The sequence below is a fragment of the Rhinatrema bivittatum genome, chromosome 2 (genome assembly GCF_901001135.1).
Source record: "Rhinatrema bivittatum chromosome 2, aRhiBiv1.1, whole genome shotgun sequence".
In the NCBI taxonomy this organism is placed as follows: Eukaryota; Metazoa; Chordata; class Amphibia; order Gymnophiona; family Rhinatrematidae; genus Rhinatrema; species Rhinatrema bivittatum.
The window spans coordinates 809555121-809581579 of record NC_042616.1 but is presented as its reverse complement, the minus strand read 5'-3'; the positions used below and the strand labels follow the sequence as shown (position 1 = coordinate 809581579).

General features: G+C 45.2%; 1 protein-coding gene across 3 annotated transcripts in view; it reads right to left on the bottom strand.

Moving 5' to 3' along the window:
* The window catches only part of ARHGAP39 (Rho GTPase activating protein 39), a 725782-nt gene that overhangs the window by 316176 nt on the left and 383147 nt on the right, over positions 1-26459 (bottom strand). For all 3 annotated transcript variants that reach the window (XM_029592209.1, XM_029592211.1, XM_029592212.1), the window contains one exon: positions 6770-7331. In XM_029592209.1, coding sequence (XP_029448069.1) covers positions 6770-7331 — 562 coding nt within the window. The remainder of the gene's footprint in view (positions 1-6769; positions 7332-26459) is intronic.

The window sequence follows — 26459 nt, the reverse complement described above, 5'->3', positions numbered from 1 at the left end:
CCAACCATATCCTCTGGCAAAAAATTCCAGAACTTAATTGTGTGTTGAGGGAAAAAGAATTTTCTCAGATTTGTTTTAAACGTGCTACTTGCTAACTTCATGGAGTGCCCCTTAGTTCTTTTATTATCTGAAAGAGTAAATAACCGATTCACATATACCCATTCTGGTCTTCTCATGATTCTAGAGACCCCCCCTCAGTGTCTCTTGAAGCTGAACAGCTCTAATCTCTTTGTCCTTTCTTCATAGAAGGCATCGAAGGCACCGGCGCAGGCATCGAGGGCATCGATGGATGGCTCAGTGGTGCCGAAGGATGCGTCGGCACCGATGGGTGGATCAGTGGCACCGACGGACGTATCGGCACCGATGACTGAGGCATCGGCAGAACTCCCGTTGGAGGGATGTGGAACGGTGTTTCTCCTCCCGATGACAATGCAAGTGGGGAGGACACGGGAGCCATCGGTGACCCAGGGTCCATCGGTGGAAAAGCGGCTATGAGCGCTTCCATCCTCGAGAGCAGTGGTGCCAATGCTGCTGGAATCGGGTCGGTGAGTCGGTGCCGGAGGAACCTGGAGTCGATGCATCGCCTTATCGATGGCCTCCTGAACCATCCGGTCCAGTTCTTCTCAGAGACCTGGAGCAAGCAGCCCCGGCTCCGGAACAGAAGAAGGAGGCAGAGGCATAGCCGGAGGGTCCACCGTTTATGGTGGAGTTGCGGCTCCCGATACCCTGTCGGGTGAGGGTTGCCTCGGTGACCCGGTCGCCGAAAAGGTCGGTGCCTTTTCTGGATGGGGTTTCTTCGATGGCAGCTCGGACGATGGCGAGGTCGATGATTTCACTCCCACGATGGTCCAAGACTTTCGATGCCGATGCTTATCTCTATGATCCCCTCGATCTTGAGGGGGAGTAGAGGGTGTCAAAGGCCGAGAAGTCGTCGATGCCGGCCGATCACCGGCCGGAGGTCGATGCTGGCGTGAAGTTGACAGTGCCGGTTCTGACGATGTCAATGCAATGGACGGCGTCGGGGTTTGAGCACGGAAGAGAAGTTCCATCTTCTCCATTCTAGCCTTGCGACCTTTTGGTGTCATGAGGGCACATTTGGTGCAGGTTAGGACATCGTGCTCACATCCAAGACACATTACACAGACTTTGTGAGGGTCTGTGATGGACATGGTGTGATTACAGTCCGGGCACCGGCAGAACCCGGATGCCATGGCCATGAAAAAATTGAGCCGTGGTACGGTCAACGGCCAGTAGGCCGCGAGGGCCAAACTCGACAGTAATTGACAGAAAACAGGTAAAACATTTACTGGAATACCGTGGCTTGAAAAAGTTGAAGGAGGGAGCCCTGTGGGGTAAATTAAATTTTAGTAATTCCGTGAGGAAAATTCCTGTCAGGAATCTCTGCAGAGCTCCTTAACCGCGTGGCTACTGCTGCGTGGAAAAAAGAAGACTGAAGGGGGACCCCTGCTGGCTGCAGGGTTAGTGCCATGCTGGGCATGCCCAGTAGGGGCCAGTCAAAGTTCTAGAAACTTTGACAAAAGTGTTCCGTGATTGGGCTCCATCCTGTGATGTCACCCATATGTGAGGACTACCATCCTGCTTGTCCTGTGAGAACACAACATACAAGTGTGTTGCCAAGCATCAGCAGATGTGTCACCATCCTTCATCGGGCCCAGTTGCTCTTTCCTCCCCCTCCTTTGCCCCAGCGAGATACAGAATTTTTCCTTTGCCCGGACTTGAAAATGCTGATTGCCCAGGCAGAACAGCAGCATGGTAGTGAAAACAGCATTAGTGGCATGGCTTCTTCTTTTTCCTGTCCCTGCAACCCGAAAGAGGAACTGGTATGCAGTGAGACTGCACATGCAGGAAGCAGGAGACACCTTCCCGAAGTCAGACATACTGGTAGCATAGGCTCCCAGGAGCAGGAAGAGCAACACAGATACAGCATTGCCACATAGAAATCCCTCCACCTTACCTTACAGCTTATTGTGTGAAGTTTCTCTGTAAGGAATGACTATTTTGAGGAGATAAGGGTAGGAGAGGTTTTCATCTGATAGGGGTTCAATTGTTTCTTATACTGTCTTTCCAAACAGGTTTACTGAGCAGTAAGGAGTTTCAATGTTTGTTTTATTGCCAATAAGTAAAGAAAGATAGTAAAGATTTAAAAATCTCTTAGAGGATCCTCTTCCTCCTTTCCTTAATATAGATACACTAGCCGTTAAGCCCGTTAAAACGGGCGAGATTCTATCGATCACACCGGCACCGTTAGACCCGCTCTGTTCTCCACAACTTCCCTTTTCCTTCCATCCCCTCTCATCTTTCCTTTCCTTCCCTCCTCCACTCTTTTTTCTCTTCTCCAGAACTTCTTACCCTTCTCATTTGTTCAGTCATATCCTCTTCCCTTTTCCTTCCCCTCTCACCTTCCCTTTCCTTCCCCTTCTCCCCTCTCCCTCAGCCCTCCTCCACTCCCTCTTTTTCTCTACTCCACTTTACCCTTCCCACTTCCTCACATCCCTTCTCATCTTTCCTTTCCTTTCCACCTCCTCAACCCCTTCCCTCTCCCTCAGCCCTCCTCCATTTCCTTTTTCTGTACTCCACAACTTTACCCTCCCCACTTACTCACATCCTCTTCCTTCCCCTCCCACCTCCTCCACAACCCCTTCCCTCTCCCTCAGCCCTCCTCCACTCTCTTTTTCTGTACTCCACAACTTTACCCTCCCCACTTACTCACATCCTCTTCCTTCCCCTCCCACCTCCTCCACAACCCTATCCCTCTCCCTGAGCCCTCCTCCACTCCCTCTTCTTCTCTTATCCAGAACGCGCGCCTCACCACCGGGGGTCTCTCTCTCGCGTGCGCCTCTCCACCGGGCTCGTTGCTGGCCCGCCCGATGCTCGGTGATGAGGTGCGCGAGAAAGACTCCCGGAGACCTCCCATTTCTGTCTGTGCCGCCGCTTCTCACGGCGCGAGAGAGAGACCCCCCCGGAGATCTTCTGTGCTGCCGCCGTGGCCGCTGCTCCTCCCCGCCGCTTCCAAGCAGCCCTCCGCTGCTCCATTTCTTCCCAGCACCATGTTGCTGCCCTCTGATCGACGTGCTCTTGCGCATGCGCAGTAGAGCTGCTCTCTACTGCGCATTTGCGGCACGTCTGTCCAAGCCCATTTATATGGTAGATATGCTCTCAATTAGCTCAATCAGTAACTCTCTAATGGGAATGGAAACATAACCAAATATTGGCTCACTACTCTAAAAATTACAGGAGCATGCCTTAGATATCTACTCTAAATTGGCTCGACCAAGAAACCTTACTGGGAATGACAGCATAACAAAATGTTGGCTTGGTATTCTGGAAAGATTATGAGGTAGGTTTTAAAAGCCATGCGTACACGGCCATGGGTGTGCAGTTCCCCGTATGCGCACATGGACACACCAATTTTATAATATGCGTGCTAAAATATGATACCCGCATGCATATGCCAGCGGGTTGCGACTCGCGCACGCAAGGTGGGTGATTTTTAAAAAATGCACAGCAACGCGAACAGCATTCCCCAGTTCCCTCCCAGTCCATTCCAATTAAGGAGTGGACTGGGAGGGAAGTTCCCTAACCCCTACCTACAATACCTCCCTTTTCCTCTCTCCTCTCCAACCCCTAAAACCCCTTTTCCTACCTTTTTTTTTTAAATTTTGGAACTTACTTCATCTTATAAGATGAAGTAAGTTCCGTGCCGGCCAACTGCCGGCGTGCACTTTCCCAGCACAGGGCCAAATGGCTGCTCATTTACTTTGCAAGAACAAGAGAAGAGAAGGGGTAGCTTCAGTTTTCAGATCCGCTCTGAATCTATCATGCTGCCTCACAAGAGAACTAGAAGAGATCAAAAGCATCCTTCTACAGGCTGATGTTCATTCGCGATGGGGTATCCTCCTGACATACTATTCGCTATCCAATGCAATTCAAACCTTGCAGGACCTTTTTCAGAGATCATTCTTGAGCATCCAAGGATGGCAATCCTAGATGATTTCAACATTCATGTAGATAAACCACACTTGAAACCCTGGGAATTACCCAACTAGTCACTGAGCCAACCAACAAAGCAGTGCACACCCTTGATCCAATTCAATTGCTATCTGAATATGAAATTAACATTATCCAGCCCACCCAACTGTCTTGGACAGACTGCTACCCAATTTTCTTTGATAAGCACTCAATTGTACCCTAAGACCAAACCAGAAACAACCTGATTAGTGTGAATAACTTCATACCTGGATCCACAAATCTTTCTGCAAACCCTCCATGGCATAGCAGAGCAACCCCTCCACCATAATCCCTATCAGTCACCCTAGTAAGTAGATGGAACTCAGATCTTAAAACAACTATGGACAAGATTGCCTCTTATAAAACTGTATGCATCAAAACCCCAAACTACCCCATAGTTCTCAGCAAACTTACAAGAACTAAAAAAAAAACTGGCAGGAAATTAAAGCAAAAATGGCGGAAAACAAAATCTCTCACAGATAGAGCCAAATGTAGATGACATCAGATAAACTACCAAAAAGCCTTTGCAAATGCAAAAAGAGGACTACTCAAATACAATTAACCAAGCAGAGAATTTACCACCTCCCTCACAGTATTGGCCTTCAGGCAACCATCTAATCTCAAGCTAAAATTAGTAAAAAAGCAAGCTTCTATCAGAAACTCAGAATGAAGAACACTACACATATCCCTGCAATGTACCAAGCTACAAGCTATGGGGCAGATTTTTAAAGTTACACGCGTGGGGTATATTTGTGTGCGCTACCCGGCACGCACAAATGTACACCCAATTTTATAACATGCGCGCGCATGTTATAAAATCCAGGGTCGGCGCGCGCAAGGGGGTGCACACATGTGCACCCTGCGCGCACCGAGCCCGAGGGGAGCTCCGATGGCTTTCCCAGTTCCCTCCAAGGCCGCACCGAAATCGGAGCGGCCTTGGAGGGAACTTTTTTTTCTGCACCCCCCCACCTTCCCCTCCCTTCCCCTATCTAACCCACCCCCAGCCTTAACTAAATCCCCCCCCCCCCCCACCTTTGTTCCAAAAGTTACGCCTGCCCGAGGCAGGCGTAACTTGCGCACGCCGGCCAGCTGCCGGCACCCCATGCCCCAGCACAGGCCGCTGTGCCGGAGCACTTGGCCATGCCCCCAGACTGCCGCTGCGCCCACGGCCCTGCCCCCGGACCGCCCCTTTTTCGAAGCCCCGGGACATACGCGTGTCCCGGGGCTTGTGTGCGCCGCCGAGCCTATGCAAAATAGGCTCGGCGCGTGCAGGCTTAGATTTTCGGGGGTTACGCGCGTAACCCTTTGAAAATCTACCCCTATGCCAGCAAATATTACAGGACCCCACAATCACCCACATGGGAAAATCATTCAGCATAATGAATGATTCCTCCTATTATATAGTATATTTTTTTAATGTAGAATATGGGAAGAAGCATGCTACATTGGTAAGACAGGCCAGACATTAAAGGCAAGTCTCAATTCATACAGACACAAGATCAAATAGTATAAGGAAGACAAAGGTGTCACCTCTGTGGGGGAGCATTTTTTAGAACCAAAGCACTGCATCAATAACCTTATGTTCAGGATAATTAAAGGAAAATTTAAAACAATCTAGAATCCAAGACTTTTGAAGTTAAAATGATCAGACGCTTTGGAACTGACATAAAGGACTCAACAGAGACCTAGGTTTCTTCTCATATTACAAGCCATAAAATGTTACTACCTATTATCATTTGATTACCCATCAAACCCCCTCCCCCGCAACTGCCTCTTCACCCTATCATTGGAATGCCTTTTATGATTCACTTGTTTCCTGGTAATGTCACCTTTTGCACCCCTTAAGTTTAGAATTACATTAGTCCAATAAAGAAGTAGCATCTTATATATTTGTTGCTGTTCTTATTTGTTAACCTTTATTTCTGTGCATGGAAGTGGACTGATACAGAAACCATATTCCTGCTGGAAAGTAACACCGAAATCCAATACCATAAGTACAACAAATATTTTAAAAATGGAAAAATAATTTTCAACAAAAGGATTCACCTAGTGAGGGAGGGGAAGACAGAAGGAAAGAAAAGTGGAAGAAGTTTTTGGAACAGTTGGCTCCCTCCTCTTCACCCTGGATTTCCAATTCATTAGTAATCTGCTTTAAGCACGCTCAGTGCCATTTATGAAACTGAGGTACCTACGGTAATTTCATTCATGACAATTGAGTTCTTTACATCTTTAATCCTGTCATAGTGGTAACTCTTTGAGACAGAACTGTAATTCAGCTTCTTCCTTTCCTGTAGCTCATTTCACTCTCATCTCTTATATCACAGGTTATCAACTTCAGTCCTCATGGCTCTCAAAGAGGACTGCTTTTAAGAATAACAAAATCTGATTCATAAACAAACTGAACTAAAATATATTTTGAGACTATTCATTGCAATTATCTGGAAAACTGGATGTTTTGGAGGCCAGAGGACCACGCTGAGAACCACCAACTTACAGTATATTTAAACATGCATCCCAAAGCAGAAAAGCCAGTTTATTATTGATAAAGGTACTCAGGCTACCATATTTTACCAGCTTTATCTTCACTCATGACAACTGGATGAAAGCTTCTTGGATCCTTAATCAATGAAGATTTGTTTGTCTATAGGCAGAGAATGGGGAAAAGTCCTTTTTGAATAAGGTCCTGTGAAAGATAACCCACAGTGACAAAATTAGTTACTGTCTTAACATGCACTGTTACCTTTGGTGTCATTCACTGGATCCATATGCCTGTAAATATATCCTTCCAAGTAGGAATGAAATTTAGGAGTAGGTGGGAAGAATGCCAGGCAAATAGACATTAACTCCCAGCCTCGTGCTAGGCTCTCATAACGAAAGTTCTCTGTGGTTTGTCGACAAAGTTGGATGTACAGCTCGTCCCTCAAGCCCTGCATACTCCATCCTTTAGTGGCAATTTCCAAAGCTACATTAAGTTGGTCACACTTGATTCGTCGGTCACCCATATACATCTGAATCAGTTTAAATATCTCACAAGCCTCCTTTTTAACATTACGATCATTGGTCATAATCATGGGCTTCTTGATAGACTCACTGCTCCAGGCCAACATATTTGCAATGGAGACTTTCCGTCGGAAAAGCCCTTGGGTATGCTTGTTGAAGTGCTTGGAGGCCCAGTTCTCAATGTCTGTCTCAGAAGAGGGCTTTCGCAATGTAAAGGTGGGGAAGACACAGCTGGCACTAGGCATCATATTCCTGTTCTGTCTGCTGATTTCAAACTGGGCACAGGCACCAAGGTCCTCAGACTAAGAAACAATAGCAACAAGAAACCATTATTACCTTCTGTAGTCAGTGTTACACAGAATATTAATGCAGATTATTTAATGGGATTTTGAAATCAAGTGATGTGAATAACTGATGGTTAGTCTGGTAATAGGGAGGGAAACTTTCAAAGCCCGTCTGAAAATTGCCTTCCTGTGCCCAGCCCAAAGTATTTGCACGCAGGCTTCCACTGCATGCTTACTGTTAGCCAATTTACAAAGAGAACCTCCTATGAGTGTAAAACAGTGCATGTACATTTGATTTTCAAATATATGTCTACTATATTGCCCTTGCTCAGCCACCTACATAAATAGCAAATATAAAAGTAAGCAGACATTGTGAGTGTGCACAAATATACTAGCTCATTTTTAAAGAAAAAACAGATTTCTCCTTGAAAATTAGCTGCAATTATGCACACTAGAAGTACCCACATATTTTGCTCATATGGAACAACTGTCACTGAGCTGCACTGTACCTGCATACTTTTATGTATTTTGCCTCTGCTATTTATGTGAGATTAGAGGGAAGAAACTATGTGCATAAATTTGAAAGTTCTATTAAACATGCATAGTTTACTCCCACAACCCAAAATTATCCCCAGCAAAGCCGACTTTAAATGCAGCTAAATATACCCAGAAAATGACAATTGTCATATCCTGGGACCTAGAGACAGTGGCTATATCTCTTTGAAAACTAAGGTACGGGTACTTTGAGAATGTACCCCATAATGTTAGAATTTATTGCATCACCCATTCAACTGATAACAAATATTTCACTTGAAATATAATAAAAGATGCAGATTTAAAACAGGCAAAGCAAAATTACAATTATAGGAATATTCATGTTTTAAATAGATGCATAGTTAACACTTTCAATTGTTAAGAAATTAAAATGATGTTGTAAATCTAGATCTCTCTCAGACTGGTGTTATCTCAGCAGGATTGCTGGCACGCATCCTAAAGATGATGTTATCAGAATGTTAGAGGACTACACGCCTGTCACAGAGTGGAGTGGATGCATATGTGTATTTTTGTTAAAAGCTATCAACAAAGAACAATACTGGAAAACAACCTGCAAATGAAAACTGGAGTCTGGCCTACACGAGCATTCCTCTGCATCCTTCGCTCCCAACCCTACCTCCTATAGTCATATTGTAAATATTCTTTGTTCACCACGTACAGGCCAAATCAATGTTCCCATCTTCTTATTTCATGCATTTATTGCTCAATCATTTTTCCATACAAACGAAAAGCTATCTGGGTCTATACTTACAGGTACTTATAAACAATGGAATATTCTCAATATAATATTCTTTTGTGGTCCACTTCAAAAGACAACTAATATGCACTGAAAGTTTGAGAACTTGCCTGTGCAAAGCGACAGGAAATGCATAAGTGCTGAGCAGGAGAATGTTTGTATAACAATATATCAACCTATAAATCTCAAAAACATTTTCCCCCAATGGAACATGATGTATGTTTGGTGAAAGCTACAGTAAAACTGCCAAAAAAAGGGATGAGCACTGTGCCGCTGAATCTGCCCTGCCCCCACCCTGGTGGTTCCTGGTGACATCTTCACAAGGGGTTGACGTGCTTATAACTCTCCTGCCTTGTGGTGCGCAGCCACTGGTACACTGTGCACCACTAAGCAAGAATTTGCATTTGTTGAAGTTATCTGTGGTTCTAGATGGGCAGAAAACGAAAGGGTAAGTTTTCAACATCTTGTCCATGTGTGAAAAGGGTTTGTGGTTCTATAGATCTCCAAGTGCATTGTCGTGCTGAGCATTCCCAGAATGACTTGTGTGCTGCCTCTCCGAGTCTGGGAGTTAATTCACCATCTTCCCAACCAGCTGTATATTTCAGTCTTGGGGGTGTTATTTCATCAGACTCCTCCAGTTCAGCTGGGACTAGGTTGATCCCAATCATGGATGTAGTTGAGGGAACTCAGTAGGTTGGGGGGAGAAGCCATGGCAAGTCTATCTTTGGAACATCAGGCAGATTTCTCCTGTATAGATCAAGCCTGACCCCATATCAAGTGGTCTTTTTATGCTTTGAATGGTTTTTTTCTCCCAGAGTTTATACCAACTCTATAAAATCTTGAAAGTTACAATTCTGCCAGTTATCCCTCCTCCTTGTGAAGTTATTGGGGACATGGAAGGACCTGATAATGTTACCCTCCTAGTTATGTGGTGGGTGGTGACCAGACTGGAGAAATCCTTATCTAATTCTGTTGCACAGCTGTGTAATTTTACTAGAGCTAAACAATCTAGGCTGGAAGAACATGATTCAAGAATTGCAACCTTTTCTTCTATGGATGCTAGAGTTACTTCATTGCAAAACTCTAATATTAATCATATTAAAGATAGTTTGATTATTCATAGGCAATTGAAAGCTATGGCTTTAGAGTTTAGAATTAAAAACTTGCAGTTTCTAAAGTATCTTTGTGAAATTTTATTTATTAATTTATTGTCATTTCTCAATCACTTTACAGATAAAACTCGCCAAAAGCGATTAAGCTGTGTAGAAGAGAAACTGCCTACTTTATCTAAGATTTATTACTTGCCTATAGCTAAAGTTATTACAGGTGGGCTTGAAAGTGGTATTGATGTTCTACCTTTTTGATGTTCTGTGCGTGCAACTTTTTTTGGTTTCTTTTCACTTAGTACAGGATTGTGAAGAAGTGATCTTACTAGTCCTCCTAAACTTGTGCAGTACCAGGCTAGATGCCTGATCCACCTTAAATCCTAAAGAGGGAGTGAGCTCTTTGAGCAAGACCCTGCTGGGCAGGAAGAGTTCTGTGGGTAGGATCCTGGTGGAGCAAGATAAGATTCAGAACCCAGCTGGGATTAGGCTGCCCCCTGTCTCTAGAAGAAGGCAACTCCTAAATAAAACTCGGTCCTGATAAAACAGGTGAGTGCTGCTGTGAGAAGATAGGCACTCTTCTTTGAATATATGCTGAAAGTGTTTAATAAAGTGAATGTTGCATGAAGAAAGGCCGGAGTCAGTCTGGTTCCTACCTCCAGCTAAGAAAGTTGCTCAGCCATCCTGCATATGGTGGTAGTGGTAGGGATTTCTGCCCTATGCTTGGCACGAAGAGAAACCCAAGTCTCCAAGAGAGAGAAAAAGAAAGTTTATTGTGTGTGTACCAGCCCAAAAAAGCAGTTGGAGCAGAAGCAGTGCTGCTGGTTGTGCCCAGAACACTGACGATTTTATGTTTAAATGGTTTTTATTGATTTTAATAATAACAACATAACAATCCATAATTTATTGTTGAATTCAGCTATTATTATTCTGTTATATGTACACGCAACTGCGTATTTTTGTTCTATGTACACCGACGTGATATCTTTGATGAGCGGCGGTATATAAAAACCAATAAATAAATAAATAAATAAATCCTGAGGTGGGAAGGTTTCTGAGCCCTCCTCAGGTTTACGAGTAACAAATACAGTGCTCCTGTTTTTAAGCCCCGTCCCCCTACACCTAAGTAAAACAGCATATAATCTTAAGATATTTCACGATCCTCACAGTCCACATTATAAACAGACCAAAGTTCTGCTCTCTCAGGCATTGAGAAGAAGACTGCGAATGCGATGTGGGAGAGTTTGGATGTATAATTGCCACACGGAAAGGAATCGCCTCCTAGCGGGGGAGTGCCGAGACGCCATGTTCTCCATATTCATCATCGAGTGCAGACTGTTCCTCCAGGCCCAGTAGGAAGGTTCATCCGTTGTCCGCCACCCAGATAAAATGATTCTTTTACCTACAAGACAAGCTTTAGCCAGGAGCATACGTGAGCCAGGATCTCTGATCCGAATTGGTGATATACAGCCGAATAACAACCATAAGGGGGTAATAGGAAAGGCCACATCCAGCAAATCTGCTAAATAGTCTGCAATAAGTCGCCAAAAACGTTTTATCGGCGGGCAGGTCCAGAAGACATGCGATAAGGTGCCCAGGGCATGACCACACCAGGAGCATCCTGCCGTGGGCGCTATTTTTAAGTGAAACGCTATCTGGGGGGACACATATGCCCAACTCAAAAATTTATATTGTAGTTCTAGATAGTATTGATTGATCGAGATCCTGGCTGCATGGCGAAAACACACCTTGAGAATAGGCGGAGTAAGAACAAAATCTCCATCTTTATTCCAGCGTGAAGCCAAGAGTGCACACGTCTCCCTCCAAGCCCCGCCGCAACCGCGCATAGTAGCTGGATAAAGATGGAGTCACACGACTCTCAAATTGAAATATCTGGTTCATAGAATGAAATAAAGCTGGGCTTTTAAGTTCCTCCGGGAGGGACCGCAAATAGTGGCCTATTTGTAAATAGGAAAATGTATGAGTAACCCCCAACCCATAAGTATCTTGAACTTCCTTGAAGGAAAAAACCCTCCCCTCAGTGGTAAGCAAATGTCCTAAGTACGTGATACCCTTTGTCTGCTAGGTTCGAAAACCTGAGGACTGCAATCCCGGGATAAACTCCGAGTTTCCGCGAACCGGAAGGAGATATGCACACTGTGGTGAGATATTCAATTTCCCTGCCACCCTCCGCCAAGTCATTCGGATCGGGGTACCCAACAGAAATGAGGGGAGCGTGGCCGATGTCACTTGCAGCGTATAAGCAGCATTGACGATTTTAAAAGGAAAAAGAAAAAGTTTGTTGCATGAATCCTGCCCAAAGAAGCAGTTTGGGACAGAGGCAGGGCTGCTAAGCTTGTACATAGAACACTGAAGAATTTAAAAGGGTGCGGCTCAGGGGCGCACACAGAAGTAAAACAATTGCAAAATTTTCCTGTTCAATCACAGAGAATTGAGCAGAGGACCTGTGGCTCTAAACAAGATACAGAGCACAGGAGTGCACAGAGCACTGGAGCATTGTAAGATTGTGGCTCAAGGAGGAGCATAAACCCAAACAGTTTAAAATTTTTCTTCAATACAGAGAGTGGTATCTGGAGCCTGAAGGAACAGTGAAAACTTTTATATCTTTGCTTGCAAGGAAGGGGGTAAGCTTCATTTGCCTCAGTCTAACTGAAGTATACCCTTTTCTTTGGATTGTCACTTTTTCCAAGAGATCACAAAAGAATTTCTTAAACAGGGTTACCTCCTCAGTCTCTTTTCCCAAGGAATGGGTCCTTTCTGTGGGGGTGAAAGAAAACCTTCTTGACCCAGGCAATAATATGTGATCTCCCTTGTACCACAGCTCTTTGAGATAGGTACACTAAGAAACCAGACTGGACTTACTGGATGGGTGTTCAAATTAAAATTTACTGTTATTGATTGCAAAAGAATCAGCAGGCGCGAAAAATAAAGTGTTCATGTACATCTGTAAAGTTCATGGGCACTTGTGCTGTGGGAAGGCCTTGTAGGTTCTGCCCAACAGCTGGCGGAACTGGGCTGGAGGAAGACTGGTCTGGAACTTCGCCTATACCTTCTCCTTTCCCCTTAGGTTGAGCCCTCAGGTTCCGGGAGCTGGCAGAACTTAGGCATGAGTCTCATGGGAGTTGGTATTGGCAGAGGTCCCGGTCATGGCTAGGGTCAGAGGCAGGCAGCAGCCGAGGCTGGTCAAGGTCCAGGCTGAGGTCAGAGGCAGGTGGCTGGCAAGAGTAGTAAGAGTTCAGGCTAAGGTCAGAGGCAGATGGCTGGCAAGGATAGTCAGAATCCAGGCCAAGGTCAGTGGCAGGCAGCTATGGTTGTGTCTGGTAGTCAATCCTCAGGCAGGTATGGAAGGTACTGGGAAGGATGAAGACAACTGGGTTGAAAGGACAAGGTAGGCTGGGCTAGGAGAGTTGACGCAGGCTGGGCTTGGAATGCAGGATCAGGAATGCAGCAACTCACTCTGCTGGTTGCAGGCAATCTGTTGCTGAGGCAGAGAGTGTTTGGAAAGAAACCTTATAGGGCTATGGGGCTGAAATCATCAATGCGGGCATTTTCCTGCCTCGGGCCCTTTAAATCAGGCTGAGTCGGGGCATTGTTGGGAGGTAGCAAGATTGACGGCATTCTGCTGCAAAACAGAGGTGCAGCAGCATCCTGCCACATGTCTAGTCAGTGGGGCTAGATAACTGTGTCCCGCGAGCCAGCAAACGTAACAACATCCAGTGTCTGCATCTATACACAAGCCAGGATTTAACTGATCTCTACCTCTGTAGATGTGTCCCTCCAGGAAGGGGCTTAAAACTTACTTATCCTCCATGGATGGGGATGATAAGTTCCCCACGTGGGCTGGGATGTCCTAACAGTGACTGGATCCCCTGTAAAGTACCTGAGGACCACGTTGAATCACGAACTCCTACCTGGCAGTGCTCTGTGTCTCAGGGCTAGAAATTCCATTGGGGGTCTCCAGATGTCCTTCTTCTCGTCTCCCCTTACAATTACTCTTCAAAAAACAGATGCAGTCTTCCTGAAGGAAAGGCAGGCTATTGAAAGCAATCCTTACAGCTGCCAGCTCAGGGTAAGGAAGGGTGACAGAAAATACTTCTTTCCCTCTTGATGGAAAAACTCAATCTCTTATCAGACACCTCTCTTCTATCTGTACGGTCACAACAACCTTCTCTTAGACTGGGCGAAGAGGTACACAACTTCCTCTTGACCCATTGAGCAGGGGATTCTGCCTACCAGCAGGCTCCAGATAAAACTGTGAAAAACTTCAGAAACACTGAAAAAATCCTTCTGTTTCCCTCCCTTTCCTCTGGTCTACTTCTGTGCAAAGCTGTAGGCCTAACTTGGAGAGCACACTAAAATCACTCCTTCTCCCTCAAAATCAAATCTATATTGCCACATTCTAAATTGGGCTAACCCCCTATAATGGATTAGGAGATCATCATTCATAGGCAAGACTCTGGGGGAGGGCCTATTTAGGAATGCGGTCTCAACTTATGCTGATTTTATCCTAAGGGCTGGGAGCTAGGGCCATCTAGTGGCTGACAAGGGGTCGGCACAGGCATGATTTAGTGGCTGGATAAGCATCTTTTTCCCTTTTTTTCCCTACTGATCGAGAAAAAAAAAAGGAACAGTTGTGCAGAGAGACTATGTTTAAACAAGTTATTGCCCTGCAAGTAAAACTGCCCAAATTAGTGTGTGTGTGCTTGAACAGAGCTTGGCTCTCCAGAAGCAAGTGTTGCTCTGCACTAGATCTCAAGGAATGCAGGTACCAGAGAAAACCTTGGCAGTGTTACTGAAAACCTGGGGTTAAAGCCAGAGAATACCCTGCAGGAACAGGTGGCAGAAGAAAAGTTGGAGTGTTTGGAAGAAGTGAATAGCCATGTATTTCTGTGTGGTTGGAGTTCCCCCATCTTGAGAACAGAAGGAGAGGAAAAACCTGAGGCTGGAGGTAAGGCAGCTAGAAGAATAAGCCACGGTAGTAGAGCCAGAGAACCCACTTCCAGAAATCCAGGACAGGCAGAGAAATAAATGCCTACAGCTGCTGGATGAAATACAGGAAACTCTGGAAGAGATAACCCACGTGGAGAGCGAATTGTGGCAAACTGCTGAGGAGACCATTGTAATAAAAAAGAAGGAAGAAGTAAAGCCAAGGAAGAGATCAAAGCCTGAGTTTTGAATTTCAAAAATACAGACTTTATCAAAATGGGGACGTACCTGGAGGAAGAACTGGAAAGCTGGGAGAAAATGGGTGACGTGCAACAACAGTGGGCCAAGTTAAAAGGAGCTATTACAAAGACAACAACTCTATATGTTAGAAAAGTAAACAAGAGTAAGAGGAAAATGAAACTGATCTGGTTCTCTAAGGAAGTGGCTGAAAAAATAAAGGCTAAAAGAAAAGCATTCAAGAAGTATAAAGGATCCCAAAAAAAGAAACACAGGGAAGAATAACTGTTAAAAATGAAGAAGACGAAGAAAGAATTAAGGAAAGCAAAAGGTCAAGTGGAAGAAAGGATAGCCAAAGAAGTAAAGCAGGGAGACAAAACATTTTTCAGATATATCAGTGAAAGAAGGGAGGTCAGAAGTAGTATAGTGAAATTGAAAGGTAACAAGGAACAATGTGTGGAGAGTAACAAAGAAATGGCAGAAATATTAAACAAATACTTCAGTTCGGTGTTCTCTAAAGAAGACTCTAGAGAAGGTCCATTGCTGATTAACAAGACCGTAGATGGGGATGGAGTAGACTAAACACAGTTTACAGAAACGAATGCATGAGAGGAACTGGGCAAACTGAAAGTAGACAAGGTCATTGAGCTGTTTGAGATGTACCCCACAATACTGAGAGAGCTCATAGTAGTGCTGGCGTGTTCGTTGAAGGATCTGCTCAATAGATCTCTGGAAATGGGAGTGGTGCCACAGGACTGGAGAAAAGTGGTAGAGGTCCTGCTTCACAAGAGTGGTAGCAGAGAGGAGGCTGGAAACTACAGGCCAGTTATCCTTACCTAGGTGGTGGGAAAATTAATGGAGACTCTGCTGAAAGAAAGCATAGTGAACTACCTACAATCCGGTGGGTTGCTGGACCTGAGGCAACATGGATTCACCAGAGGAAGGTACTGTCAGACAAATCTGATTTTTTTGATTGGATGACAAAAGAGTTGGATCAAGGAAGAGCGCTAGATGTGATCTGCTTGAATTTCAACAAAGCTTTTGATTCAGTCCCACAGAGGAGGCTTGTGAATAAAATGAGAAGCTTGGGAGTGAGCGCCAAGGTGGTGGCATGGATTACAAACTGGTTGACTGATAGGAGACAGAGTGTAATGGTAAATGGAACCTACTCTGAAGAGAGAACCGTGTTAGATGGAGTGCCACAGGGATCGGTGTTAGGACATGTTCTGTTCAATATCTTTGTGAGTGATATTACGGAAGGGATAGAAGATAAAAATTGCCTATTTGTGGATGATACTAAGATCGGCAATAGAGTGGACACGCCTGAAGGAGTAGAGAAAATGAAAAGAGACTTAAGAAACCTGTAAGAGTGGTGGAAGATTTGGCAGCTGAGATTCAATGCCAAGTAGTCCAGTCATGCATCTGTGATAATGCAAAAGTGCTGTATGTGATGGGAGATGTAAGACAGATATGCACAGACCAGGAGAGAGATCTTGGGGTAATAGTGTCTGGAGATCTGAAGATAGCGAAACAATGTGATAAGACGATAGTTAAAGCCAGAAGAATGCTGGGCTGCATAGAGAGAGGACTAACCAGTAAGAAAAAGGAGGTGATAATGCCTTTGTACAAGTCCTTGGTGAGGCCTCATTTGGAGTATTGTGTTCAGTTCTGGAGTCCATATCTGAAAGGGGATAAAGACAGGATAGAGGCAGTCCAGAGAAGAGCAACCAAAATGGTATGGGGTCTGTATCAGAAAACCTATGAGGAGAGGCTGAAGGATCTGAATATGTATCCCCTGGAAGAGAGCAGGTGCAGGGGAAATATGATACAGAACTTCAGATATCTGAAAGGTTTTAACGATGCACAATCGTCAAACCTTTTTCGTTGGAAAGAAATCAGTAGAACTAGGGGTCACAAAATGAAACTTCAGAAAGGATGATGCAGAACCGTCAGGAAATATTTCTTCATGGATAGGGTAGTGAATGCCTGGAATGCTGTTCCAGAGGTAGTGGTGAAGACGAAAACAATGAAAGAATTCAAAGGAGTATGGGATAAACACTGTGGGATAAAAACTGCAGCTTCTTAAAAATTGCCCCAAATATACTCATCAAACAAATTTGGGCATCAAATCTCAAGGAATTGCTGTTTCTCACTTGGAAGACAGATGCCGAATATCCCTTGAAGAAAAAAAAGGCTGCTTAAAAATATCAGTGTGAAAAATATGTCTTGCAGGTGATTTTACAGGAGGGGTGAAATATTCAAAACATAAAATAACATATCCTACTGCATTAGATATAGGACATTATAATAGCTAACATGTAACTGCTCAAGCCTTAATTGTACATATAACAGTAACTTATAGGTACACATCATGTCAAACTTTGTTTTTACAGGTGGCCACACCCACTTCTGGGTTAAGCCCTACCCAGTGATCCCCTCTCAGCCAATCTGCATTCACTTCTGGGTTAATCCCCACCCTTTCCCCACCATAGGCCCACCCCTTTGATGACATTCAATGTAGCCCCACCCATACCTCACCCCCTTTGTGCATTTTTATGACACCACTTCTAGACACACCCCCTGTCTGGCCCTTGTGGATGACATGGACTGGAACCGGAAATATGTTTTTGAAGTTGTCAGCAGAGGTCTAGAGACAGGAAATGATGCACATCCAAAATAGCAGCTGTTGTGGAGGAGCCAGAAATGACATCACAGTCACGCAGGCAGCCATCTTAGAATGACATCACAGGTCATAACATCATCCCTACGCGTGCTCAGACCTTTCGTTTACAAGGAGAGAGCATGGAGGGCAGCCATGTTGGAAGGGAGCATGCTCAGTAAGCAGCCTCAGTTTGAAAGGGTAGTCAATATCAGTCATTAAAATAAAAAAGAAATTCCTTCTGTTTTCTTTTGCCACAAACCATACATTTTTTTATGTGTTTTCGGTTGGGTTTTTTTTTTTTTAATCAAACTCAGCGTTGCTTGAGAAAAGAGACTTGTTTAAAAACAAATAAATAAATAAATAATGCTCTTGTCTCTGGCTGTAAATTCATCTCAGTAAAGAATTTCAGCCCCCACCCCTCACTACTTTCTATTGCAGAGAGAAAAGAGACTACTCACACCCTTCCTTCATTCTGCACTTAGCACAGACAGTAGCCCCCATCTCCCCAGCATATTCACAGCAGTGAGAAAGGGAAATGCAATTTATGGCTCAGAGGTGGACTCTGTTGGACCCTCTTCCTTTTTTATTTTTTAAAATGTTCAAAACCCAGCCAAATAATTCTAAAAATGAGTAGAAGCCAGGTTTTTGTAAAAGCAAAGCCTGTTTTTCACCGCAAGTTGTAAATTAAATAATATTTTCCTAACACATTCCAGACATATTTGTCTTTGCTTTTCTGAAGCACGAAGTGTTTGGATTTCACCCTTCTCATGAAATGTTGCCTTGTGGGGTTTGTAGGTTTTCAATCCCCCCTCCTTCTTCCACTAGAGCTCCGCTGCTTTTACTCAGGAAGAGTTTTCTGTTTTGACAGCTGGAGCAGAAGCCACCCAGATGACTGTGAGCAAACACATAGAGAAAAGTAGCGCTGATTTTAAAAACTAAGTGACACGTTTTATTAGCTATGAAAAAAGAAAAGAAAAACAGAGAGCACACACTTGGACCTACATGAGCAGCCATCATGGAATGTACAAGGAATCTTGGGAGAAAACAGGAGTATCCTGGGTAGTTGCTAGGGAAAAACTATACTGTAGGCAAACCAAAATTCTGCATCCCTCCTTTTTCCAAACATAAATAAAATTCCTTCAGTTTTCTTTTGCCACAAGCCATCTATCCTTTTTCCAAACATACATAAAATGTTTATTTTTTAAGAAATTAAAAAAATGAAAAAACTAAAACTGAGTTAAAACATGTTTAGACAGGACAGTGCTGTTTCTTACTGTAAGAAAGACTGCAAAACATTTGCATATTTTTTCCATTCTAATTATGACTGGTGGTGTTATTACCTTATAACCTTTTAACTTTTTTTTTGTCTCTCTGGCTTGTGTCATAAAGGTGATATTGAGTACCAAGTTGTCAGGCTGTATTGAGTGAGAGAGACTGGTAACCATACTGCTTTGTTCTCTCAGCTCTGTACACTGGGATCTTATCCTGATCACTACTGTGTTTCATTTGGTAGAGCAGAAAATATGCACTGACCAGGGAACAATAACAGAACCGCACCAAAACTTGAAACATGCTGAAAGAAAAGTATTTCAACAGTTTTAAAGATCTTGCCTCTAGCTGAGACAGCAAGAGCATTAGATTTCCACTCTGAAGACTCTGGTTTGAGCCTGGGCTGTGGTAGTGATTTTTTTTGTAAAACAACTGGGTATTTTTTTACAAATAACATGTTTTCTGTGATTACAGCTTGTAATATGTTCTTAGAAACATGCATAGAGAGCAAATATTGACAATACAAGATTACAAAGTAATAATCCTAGACAGACCAAGAATCCTTTTTTTTATGGTAATAAATAGGAATGGAGTCAACAAGTCTGAACATGTCCAGGGTGAGTGTGGGGCAAGGCAGAGACACACTCACACAGGGTGCATAGAAAAAGATGCCAGACAGCTGCAGCCATATAAGTAAAATTCCTGGCAAGTTTTTAAAATAGGTTATGTCAAAGCCCCATTGAAAAAATGGACCCCCTACAAAGCCCCTCAAAGAAAGGTTATAGAAAGAAGGGGCCAACCCCCAATTCTCAAGGCACATAGGAAGCTCGAAGGGGAGTGGAAAGGATATCAGGCTGTAGGAACTGTGCATCATTCACCGGAGAGCATTACTGTCGCCAAAGAAGAACAGGCTGATTCAGAGATAGGTGAGATGCTGTTGGCACAAAAATTGTTCGACTCCCAAGAAATGAGTAATAATGAAGTGGACTGAGAAACTCCTGAAAGATGGGCAATAGGAAGAGGGGAAGAGTCCCCGGTTCTCAAGGCAGGGCATAAGCACCACTACTTTCTTAAAGACCTCGACGCGGAGTCAGAAGGATAGCCGGCTGTAGGAAATGTGCTTAATTCTCCAGAGAGCGTTACCATTGTCAAAGAAGAGCTAGCTGATGCAAAGATAGACGAGATGCCATTGGCATACAAATTGTTCGAATCCCAAGAAATGAGTGGTAAAAAAAAGCGGACCGAGAAACCCCTGAAAGAAGGATGATAGAAAGAGGGGAAGAGTCTTTTGTTCTCAAGGAAGGGCAAACACTCCACAATGTTCTTAGGGACCTAGTCCGTCAAGTGGAGTCGGAAGGGCAATTGGCTGCAGAAATTTTGATGGAATCTCCAGGGGGCATTACTGGTGCCGAAGAACACAAAGAAGGGCCGACCAATGCAGAAATAGATGAGATGCTGCTGGTATATGTCATGAATCGCGCTGCCAGCGGGTCCCCCCGCGAACAGGCCACTCACCCCACGCTGCTGACTTCGCTGACACGGCAGGACGCCGCCGTCGGCCTGCCCACGCAGCCCGGAGGCCGCCCTTGCTTCCTCTGTCTTCCGCGGCTGGAGCCGCGGCCTTCTTTGGGGCTAGGATCGCCCCCGACGCTGATTTCCTCTTCATGGCGCTAAGGCCGCAACCCCAGGCTGAAGTGGCAGCTGGAGCCGCCCCTGGGGCCTCCTGCAGCGGCTGGAGCCGCTGCCGACGTTGGAGCCTGCGCCCAGGCTCAGCCCTGCTTCTGTTCACGCTCTGCCATGATGACGACGGTGCAGGCCGCTGTCCGCGGTCCTGCACAGCTCCTGCACTCTCCTTAGGCGCCGGCCGCGCCTCTCTTCAGCATTTAAAGGGCCAGGCACAGGATGTGTCTTGGCCCCACCTTCATGACTGTTTCCTGCTTCAGCCCTATAAAGGGCTGCTCCGTCTGTTGTTCCTGGCCTTGCATCGTCGTGGAGTCTTCGCTCTGGAGGCTCCGGCCTGCCAGCGTCCATGTAAGGTCTTCTAGTCTTATGGAGCTCCTCATCATGATGTCTTCTTGTTCTACCATGTCATGTCTTCGTGCTTGAGGTCCTCGTTCAAGTGTCTCGTTCTCCTACGTCCTGGTGTTCCTGCCTTCCGTGATGTTCTTTCCTTCGTCTCACCTTCTACGCTCGCGAGCCTTCTGGTCCGATAGGCCGGGGGTCCCTCAGATGCAGTATTCCTGAGTGGACTAGCCTGCTGGTGGACGGTTGTCCTGTGCTCCTGAGCCGTCAAGTCCCGGATGTGTGTTCCTGTGCTGTCCCGCTCCCGTCGTGGTCCGTGACCAGCCTCTGGGGGCTGTGTAGGGCGCGTACTGGGACAAGGTGGTCCGCGACTCAGTCCCGCGGGTGGCCTGAGTAGGGCGCCCTGAGAGACAGTGCCAATGTCCATGCCTTGCGTTGCCTATGTGGATGTCAAGAGTCTTCGTGCCATGTGATGCCGCCACATCAACCCAAGTCTTCGCCATGGATGCCGTCGCATCAACCCTGAGTTTTCTTGCCATGTCATGCCGTCGCATCAACCCCGAGTCTTCGTGCCATGTGATGCCGTTGCATCAATCCAAGTCTTCGTGTCAAGGTCCGTCTGCCCTCAACCTCAGGCCAGGCCTGCTGCTCCATGCTGCTCGCAGCAGGTCTGAAAGGGCCCGGAATGGTCGGAGGACCATTCACCTTCCATCATCCTTGGATGTTGGCCATGGGAGCTTGCCGGCCTGGCCGAGGGCACGATTGTTCAGCCACGCGGAGCCACCGTCAACCCTTGGCTCGGCCCTGAAGGTCTGGTCCAGGCTGAGGCCCATGGGCACACGAAAACACCTCCGTTCACAACAGTATAAAAGTTGTTCGATTCCCAAGACCTGTTCGATAACGAAGAAGAGAGAAAATGCAGATCCAGCAGCGAATATAGACAACAGCAACAGCCATATAGATTGTACGGACACAGAATGTGCTATGCAATGGTGGATGCCGAGATGTTGGATTACGTTAACAAACTAGAATAAGATTTTTCAGCCATGGATGTTTTAAAAAATGTTTGTGGGTGTTATGACGGAAAGAGAACTTGTTTTTAGAGTGGCTTTCTCAATTTTGTAAACATTTTATGTTATAGCTCACTGATGGATCAGAGAAAACAATGATGCGGGAGATCCGCCAGCAATCAAAGTGTCTTGCGTTTGCTGTTTTTTTTGTGCTTGCAACAACAATGAACTGGAAGATCTAGAAGGTAAACACAGAGATCGCAAATGGGCTTCAAAACCAGAGAATGTGGGGAAAGCAGAGTTGCTTACCTGTAACAGGTGTTCTCCCAGGACAGCAGGATGTAGTCCTCAAATGTGGGGATGACGTCACTGGATGGAGCTCTATCACGGAAAACTTTCTGTCAAAGTTTCTAGAAACTTTTGATTGGCACACTGAGCCTACTGAGCATGCCCAGCATGTCATGATCCCTGCAGCCACAGGGTCTCCCTTCAGTCTCGTTTGTAGCAATAAGTGCGAGCAAAAAAATAAAATAATAAAACGTTTCAGACCCAACTCCGCGGGGTGGTGGGTGGGTTTCGTGAGGACTACATCCTGCTGTCCTGGGAGAAAACCTGTTACAGGTAAGCAACTCTGCTTTCTCCCAGGACAAGCAGGATGGTAGTCCTCACATGTGGGTGATTAGCAAGCTACAGGCTGACTCATATTTGTGTGGACCAACAGCACACAACTTGTGCAACAGGCACAACAACTGGTGTACTGTTGGGAAAAATGAGGCAGCCTGACAATCACAGCAGATTGAATGTGGAAGGAGTTGGGATTATACTGGAAATAAGTTCTTCAAGACGGATTAGCCAAATGCAGAGTCTTGATGTCCTTCCTTGTCTAGGCAGTAATGCGCTGCAAATGTATGAAGAGTACTCCAAGTAGCAGCTTTGCAGATGTCAGCAATAGGTACGGAATGATAGTGTGATATCGATGTTGACATAGCCCTTACTGAGTGCGCCTTTACTCACCCCTGGAGAGGAAGGCCTGCTTTTTCGTAGCAGAATTCAATACAGTCTGCTAGCTAGTTGGAGAGAGTTTGTTTGCCCAATGCAACTCCTAGCTTCTTTTTGTCAAAAGAAATGAAGAGTTGGGTGGATTTCCTATGGACTGAAGTGCGGTCTAGGTAAAATACAAGTGCATGTTTACAGTCCAAGGTATGTAAACCTCTCTCACCCTGGTGAGAGTGAGGCCTTGGGAAAAAGGTGGGTAAGACTATTGACTGACTGAGGTGAAAATCTGTTACCTACCACCTTAGGGAGGAATTTAGGGTGAGAACGAAGGACCACTCGGTCATGGAGGAACCTTGTATAGGGTGAGTATGTGACAAGTGCTTGTAACTCACTGACCCTCCTAGCAAATGTGATGGCTACTAGGAAAAACACTTTCCATGTAAGGAATTTAAAATCACAGGAATGCAAAGGCTCACATGGGGATCGCATGAGCCTTGTAAGCACTACATTTAAGTTCTATTCTGTAACCGGTGGTCGAATGGGAGGCTTAAGTTGAAGTAAGCCTCTCATAAATCAACTCACTAGAGGTTGCGCTGTTAGTGGGGCATCCCCTATTCCAGTGATGACCAACCTTTTGAGCTCAGTGTGTCAAAATTCATTAAAAAAAACGAGCATAACTCGGGTGGTGTGTCACTTCTAGAAAAATCCTTAATTTTGTGATATTTGTAGCTCTAATCAATAACAAAAAGTTATAATTTTAATATGTACTGTATTTATTAATAAAGCAAAAACAAATAATTCTTTACCTTACCTGCTTAGTGACTTTTTTGTTGCTGAATTTCATTGGCTAAATCTTCAATTGAAGGTTGGTATTTCGTACACTTAAAGTCCAAGCAAGCATTACAAACTTCATCTGTCAGTTGGTTTCTTTTATTGGCTCCCATTCATTTTCACACCACTCCCTCCCCATCCCCCAGGCATGCACACATTCATTCTTACACACACAGACCCCCAGGCAGGCACCCATGCATTCACACACATACACCCCCAGGCAGAGTCCCATTCATACACATGCACACACTAAAGGCAGACCCTCCTCTCTTTTGCCAGCAATCTCGGAACCTCTCTCATTCCTCTGCTGCCACTGTCACTGCTGCCACATGGCTATTGGGGAGGTGCCGATTGCTGCTACTGACACTAAAGCCCATTCTGCTGCCTCCTCTTTGCAGGCCCCGTGGGCTTCCACTTTCTCCATGCTGATCTCGTACATTGTGAGATCCGTAGAGAAAGTGCTATTCTTGCACATTCCCAAAGATTACATGTGCCAATCACTAAAAAGTTGTTTTTTTTTTTTGCCTTTGCTGTCTGATCTTAGTTTTCTTTTTTTTTTTTTTTTTTTTTAATTTTCTATTTATGCAATTTTACATATTTAAACAAGATACATTTCTTGATTGGAAATACAAGAAAACAAATAAGTAATAAGTTCACAAAAAGAAAATCATTAAAGAATTAAACATTATTGTTTCTTTAACTTAAGTCCTCAAGTCGAGAGGGCTACATATACACAACCTTAAGAAATATTTGTGAAATACTTGAAGAAATTAAAGCCGATCAGTATAGGATTCTAAACCAATTTCTTTTCAAAGGGAACTGGGAACATTATCACAGGGTTCTATGGAGCCCACAGGAGTTTTCCCTGCTAAAAACTGAGACAGCTGAGGGGGGTCATAAAATACATATGAATTACCATTATGCTTTACTAAGCATTTACACGGAAACTTAAGGAAAAAAACTCCCCCAATCTGAATCACTTGTGGCCTCGTTAGGAGAAAGGCCTTTCTCCTCTTTTGGGTTTCTCGGGCAACATCCGGGAAAACTCTTAGTTTTCTAATTGGTTGGTCACAGGCTTTTTTTTCCCACCTTCCCTTTCTTATTTTTTTGCCAATTCCTTTTATATTGTCTTTTTTTCTGTTTCTTTTCTCTCCATTTTCTTCCCTCAAACACACAGTCAGGTTCTCTTTCTCACACACACACAGGCTCTCACTGGCACATGCTCTCTCTCATACAATCATTCATACACACAGGCTCTCACTGGCACATGCTCTCTCTCATACAATCATTCAAACACACAGGCTCTCACTGTCACATGCTCTCTCTCATACAATCATTCATACACACAGGCTCTCACTGGCACATGCTCTCTCTCTCTCTCTCACAAACACACAGAGGCTCTCACATGCTGTCTCTGCAAACATTCAGGTCTTCACTCCCACACACAGTCTCTCAGCTCATCTCAAACACGCACACATGCACACTCTACAGACCCTCAGCCTCTCTCTCACCTCTGGGCCTCCTCTTTGCGGGTCGCCGCAGGATGGGCTCTGCAGCGGCCCTGATCTTCTCGGGCCGCGGCGGCCCTGCTACCGGGCCTCTTCCTCTTCTCGGGCCGCTGCGACTTGGAATTCGCGGCGGCTCGTAAACACAAATGCTGCTCCTCTTCTGCACACGCTGATGCTTCACCTCCTTCCTGCCCACGCGGCTCCGGCAACGTTTACTTCCGGGGACGCACAGGCAGGAAGGAGGAGGAGCATCAGCGCGTTTAAATGTGATCTTTGTCTTGAGCCTCATCGCTGCACCGCATGAGCCTCCCTGTGCCCGGGGGCATTGGTGGAGGGGTCCGGAGGGTAGGGGGATACTAAAAAAACAAATTTTAAAGGGTCGGCGCAGCTGAAAAAGAAAAGGCTCGGCGAAGCCGATAAAAAAAAAAAATTCCCGATAGTCCTTGAAACGCTGCGCATGTCAGCAAAAATATCTCAGCGTGTCACCTCTGACACGCGTGTCATAGGTTAGCCATCACTGCCCTATTCCTTTGTGATATGCTGAAATGGCACATAGGTGTACACGTACAGAAGATGTCTGAAGACCAGAATCTGAGAAGCGCCATAGAGAATCTAACAGATTTGGAGTAGGGCAGGAAAAGGGGTCAATGCCTTTTTGAGTGCACCACTTGGTAAATCTAGTCCACTTAGAATGGTAAGATTTACCTGTGGAAGGCTTTCTTGAAACTACAAGAACCTGAGAGACTTGAGTTGAAAGATTTGTGGTTGTAGGCTCAAGCTTTCAACATCCAAGCTATCAAGGAAAGGGTTTGTAGGTTTGGGTGACGTAATTTGCCGTGATTCTGTGTTATGAGATGTGGATCTGTGCCCAGACGAATGGGTTTTTGGACTGAGAAATCGAGAAGAATGGGAAACCATACTTGTCGAGGCCAGTATGGGGCCATGAGGATCATTGACCCTCTGTCCTGTTGTAGCTTCACAAGAGTTTTGGCTATGAGGCGTGTCGAAGGATACGCATAAAGGAGGCCTTTGTTCCAGGGGCGAGCGAAGGCGTCCCTGGTAATCGTTCGTTGACGGATGTGGAGGGAGCAGAACCTTTCCACTTTGTGGTTCAGTTTGGATGCAAAGAGGTCGATGGTTGGTTGACCCCAGCGTTGAAAGAGTTTGCTCGCTACACAGGGATCCAGAGACCATTTGTGGAGGTGGAAACGTCGACTGAGACTGTCCGCTAGGACATTCTGTATGCCTGCCAGATAAGTGGCCTTGAGAT